Source organism: Elephantulus edwardii, unplaced genomic scaffold (assembly GCF_000299155.1).
Source record: "Elephantulus edwardii isolate Elephantulus edwardi_28Jun2011 unplaced genomic scaffold, EleEdw1.0 scaffold00226, whole genome shotgun sequence".
In the NCBI taxonomy this organism is placed as follows: domain Eukaryota; kingdom Metazoa; phylum Chordata; class Mammalia; order Macroscelidea; family Macroscelididae; genus Elephantulus; species Elephantulus edwardii.
Window position 1 is genome coordinate 1,334,979 of NW_006399976.1, and position 5,134 is coordinate 1,340,112.

Genomic DNA, 5,134 nt, shown 5'->3' on the forward strand with positions numbered 1-5,134 from the left:
TAAAAATACTTTAAAAATGTTTAAAAAGTATTTACAATTAATAAATCATTATAAAGACAAAATTCAATTATTCTATTTCCAGCCTTATTTCTATCACCAAGCCCATATTTTCCCAACTACTTTTCCTTCTTCACGGTTCCAACTTTCACTTTCCAGTTACTAATTATTAATACAAACTTGCTTGCTGACAGTGAGGAGGACTTGAGCACTTGTTGCAGAAGATCAAAGAATGTAGCCATCATTATGAATTGCATCTCAATGTCAAGAAAGCAAAGATTCTTGCCATTGGACCAACAGGAAGAAGAGGAGATTGAAACTGTCAACAGCTTCATCGTGCTTGGATCCACAATTAACAACTTTGTTACCAGCAGTCAGGAAATAAGGAGATACATTGCACTGGGAGAATCTGCAGTTAGGGACCTCTCCAAATTATTGAGGAGTAATGATGTTGGTTTAAGAACTAAGCTGTGTCTGAGTCAAGCCATGGTTTTTCTGATCACTTGCTGTACATCTGAGAGCTGGACAATGAATAAGGATGACAGAAGAATTGTTGGAGAAGAGTGCTGAACATTCCATGTCCTGACAAATTAACAAACAGTCTTTGAGAGAGTGTAGCCAGCATGCTCTTTGGAGGCAAGGATGCTGAGCCTCCACCTCACGTACGCTGGGCATGTTGCTAGGAATGGCTATTCCATGGAGAGAGAGACATAACGCTTGGTGGAGTGTTGACAAAGGACAGGAAGACCCTCTACCAGGGGGATTGACACGGTTACTGCTGCTACGGGCTCTAGTGTGTCAGGAAGTGTGAAGATGGCATAGAATAGGACAGGGCTCAGATCTGTTGTTCATAGTGCCGCTGTGAGTCATATTCCACTTGATGGCACCTAACAATAACAACAACAACAACAACATTCAGTCTGTGTGATGAGCACATAATCTGAGAAACTGAACTATCTGAAGAAGAATTCAACATCAGGACTGGAGGAAGTCTCATTACCAGTTTGTAGTATGCAGATGACACAACCTTGACCACTGAAAACAAAGGACACTTGAAGCACTTAATGATGAAGACCAAAGACCTCAATATGGTTTATACTGTAACATAAAGATTTCAAAAATCCTCGTAACTGGACCAACAAGAAATATCATGCTAATATCATGAGACACCCAGTTTCTCATCTGTGTTCCTAGGAGAAGCCATGCCAATTAAATAAACAAATGCTATTGTTTTGAGATAATGGAAAAGTTTGATCCCCCCACACACACACACTTTATTTTATGTTGGTTGGCATCAAAGGTTTATTTTTTAACTATTATAAATATCCTGCTGTGGGTCACTTGTTTTTAGAAACGAAATTATCTCCCTGCATGTATGTAAAATGACTGGTAGGAATAAAACTTAGCTTTCCATTTCTTTGAGTTTTGATTATTTTTTTTAATGTTAAGGTTTTTGTTGTGTGCCAATGAGTTGGAGCCAACTTACATCTGACCCTGCAGTGAGTTTTCAGAGGCTGTAAATTGCATGGAAAGAGATTGCCCATCTTTCTCCGGTGCAGCAGCTGGTAGATTCGAACTGTGTACCTTTCATTTGGCAACACAACTCTTTACCCATTAGACCACAAGAGCTCAAACAGCATTTGTAGCCACTTTTCCATTGTACTAGTTCAGACTTTGTGGAGAGAAAGAGCTGAGGTAGTAAGACTGCCAGGTAAGAGAATGATTGGTTGTTAACAGAGAAAGGCTCTTGGGGCAGTAAGCTGGAAATACCATTTATTTAAAGAGGCAGTTTTTGCTGAGCTTATGTTCATGGTGATGGAATAATATGGAAAAAAAGGTTGGTAAAAATGGTTGCCCAACTTGAAGAATATAATGCATGCCACCAAATTCTTGTAGAAATTGTTGGGATGGTGAATGTTTTGTTATGCATATTTTCACTACAATAAAAAAGAAAGACAAGGATACATAAGGGGGAAAAAAACCCAAGATAAGTAACAATTGAGAGTAGCATTTTATTAGTACAAATGTCTTTGCTATGTTCAAATTACAATTTAAATACAAAGCCAGTTGATTCACACTGAGGCCTGTCTTATTGGACACATACACATTCTGAGCCAGAAGTTGTTAATGGGATCTTACTCTTGCACATCTACTCACTCCTGCATACGGTAAACCCTTGATGCACGGAGAAATGGTGGCAATAGACAGGCAATTCTTTCAAGGGCTCTCCTCATCACCTAAGTGGATTCTCCAGCTATGTGAAGAAGACAGGAGAATCACGTGACTCATCTCCAACACATGTTGCTCCTCACCCATTCCTTGCAACATGCCCAGAGTATACGAGGCTCGGCTCGGCTCGGCTCGGCTCGGCTCGGCTCGGCTCGGCTCGGCTCGGCTCGGCATCCTTGCCTCCAAAGAGCACTCCAGCTGCACCCTATCAAAGACGTAGCTGTTTGCTCTTTTGTCAGGACGTGGGATGTTCAGCACTCTTCTCCAACAATTCTTCTGTCATCCTTATTCATTGTCCAGCTCTCAGTGCTCCTTACCCTGCATTTTACAGTTACAGTTTTAAAATAGTTTTTGAAAAATAGAATTTGAAGCTGATATTTGTGCAACTGCCCAAATATTTCTTGGGACTCTGGCTTGGGAAACAACTAAGCAGGCTTACCAGTTGGGTCCTGCCTACTGTCCTAAGTTTGCTTTAGCCCAAACGGGGATCCAAAGGAGATGGGGAGAAGGATAGCACCTTGGAGGCTTGGAGTCTTTGAGTGTTAGAGCAAAAGTCCCCTGAGCAAGTGGGACTTCTAGAAGGCTGTGAGCAAGGGAGGAAGAGTCATTTAAGTGGGATGGAAAAGAGTTTGATGGTTGAACTTGAAAGAGGCAGATTGCCCAAAAAGGATGCAGAAAGACACAGACAGCTCATTCCGATATCCCTTCCCCTATTTTAAAGATGTTGTTGTTATTGTTATGTGCTGTTGAGTAGTTAGTGACTTATGGCGACTCAATGTACAACAGCTCTGAACCCTGCTTTGTCCTGAGCCAATCTTATTGTCTCCGACACACCTACCCCCATTACCCAAGTCACGGAATCAATCCAACTCATCCAGAGTCTTCCTCTCCTGCGCTGTCCCTCCTCCTTCCCAGGCAAGATGTTCTTTTCCACAGACTGATCCTACCTTGCAACATGTCCAAAGTATGTCAGACCTAGCTTCAGGATCCTTGTCCCCAAGGAGTAGCCTTATTTTACCCTCTCTAGGAGGAACGTGTTTGTTCTCCTAGCAGTCCATGGTATATTCAATACTCTTCTCCAGCACCACAGCTCAAAGGCATCCATTTTTTTCCTATCATTCCTAGCCATTGTCCAGCTTTCTCAAGCATAGCAAGTAATTACAAAGACCATGGCCTGAATCAGGCACATCTTAGTCTCCAGACTAACATAATTGCTCTTCAGTACTTTTAAAGATAGAAAAGCAAATTTAGTCTAAAGTCTGGGGACCAAGGGATTAGAACAGGGAGAACTGTACAATTTTCTTTTTAAAAAGTGTTTTAATTCCATTTCGGGTCTTGAGGAGGACTTGTGAACCAGAAACATACAGACCTGTACCTGAAGATGTGAAGCTGAATCAACTACCAACTGTTAAAAAAGGGAACACTTTATATGAAAATCTAGACTTCCATCTTTGCATAAGACAAGAGGGAGGTGGACAACAGTGGGCTGTTCTTTCCATGGTTACCCCAGGCTCAAGCAAGGTTAGGCCACCCCTTCCCACACTACAAAGAACATCTGTCTCCCGCATCCCCACAGGTTCCACCATTCCTTCCTTCTCACCTGGGCTCCCAACTAGTTACCAAGATTACTTGCTGGTACCTGTGGGCATTTGCATCTGCCAACCCTGACATTGATAGTTGTGCTTTTGAGACTAAAACTGAAGTAAGGGCATCAGGCAAGGTTGAGACAGAGGTTTCCTGTTCCTGTTTCTCAGAGTTCTTACATCTTCAGTTTGTGATCATAAGTAAATCCTAATTACTCTCCAAGTCTTGGTCTTCTTGTCTATAAATGGCAGCAGAAGCTCCCTCCCTCTCTGATGTGGGCTGAATAACAGCGTGTGGGACTTTATAAACTGTAAAGTTTTGGCATCTCTTGTTTGGTCTGCTTTGTTTCCATCCTAAATTTGTGTGGGACCAGCCCCCTTACCATTCTCAGACCACACGGCTGGGTGATGCTGACTCCAGCTTCAGCCCCAGTAGTGGTGGTCATTGAGTTAGGTCAGCCAGTTATAGTGTAACATTCTCACAGAGACAATGATTGGGTTAGAAATAGGTGTTTGAGCCAACAGGGACAACAGAGGCAGGGTCAGGCCTTGGGTTAGAACTCTAAGGAAAGAACACTCTTTTCTCCACAGAACTTGGACATGGCATGTTGACTGCTACTTTGCCAACAGGTATGAGAATGAAGACAGTAAGGAGAAAAATAAATGGAAATATGGGGACAGGCAGAGTCTGGGTGATATAATCTTAGGTCCAGGGACCAGATGTACATCACCAAATACATCCCCTTTGCTTCAGCCTGATTGGATGAGTTAACTCATCAGAAGCCCCTAGCCCATGAGGTGAGGGCCTCTACACTATTAGGCAGACTTGGGAACGTTTGTTTGGTTTGGATTCATTTCCCTCCGGATTCTCTGAGTCCTGAGGTGCTCCTGCTGTGGTGGGCAGCTCTTCTTTCTGCCTGGATTTGACCAGCCACACTGCCTTCTTGAAGTTCTTGAGTGGGTCCTGCTGTGAGACCCTTGATGAAGGGCATTGGAAACGCTCACGGATGAGATAACCATGTCTGGTGGGAGCAATGAAACCATTTGAGGTTGGAATGATTCTGTTCACAACCGCATGGACAAACTGGACAGCCAGCAAGGTGCCTGTAGGGCAAAAGGAGAAACACAAATGAGAAAACCAAGGAGCGGAGGTCCAATACCACACACTCTAGACTTGACTGTGGGTTCAAATCCCTGCTGTTTCTTGCTAGTTTGAACATGGCATTTAGCCTCTTAGAAATCTACTTGCAAAGAAAAGAAAGAAAGAAGGGAAGGAAGGAAGGAAGGAAGGAAGGAAGGAAGGAAGGAAGGAAGGAAGGAAGGAA

The 5,134-nt window shown here is 43.0% G+C and overlaps 1 protein-coding gene across 1 annotated transcript in view; it reads right to left on the bottom strand.

Annotated features, from left to right (window-relative positions):
* Positions 1-4,617: 4,617 nt before the first annotated feature.
* The window catches only part of NWD1 (NACHT and WD repeat domain containing 1), a 94,364-nt gene continuing 93,847 nt past the window's right edge, over positions 4,618-5,134 (bottom strand). The window contains 1 exon segment of the mRNA XM_006898323.1: positions 4,618-4,913. Coding sequence (XP_006898385.1) covers positions 4,618-4,913 — 296 coding nt within the window.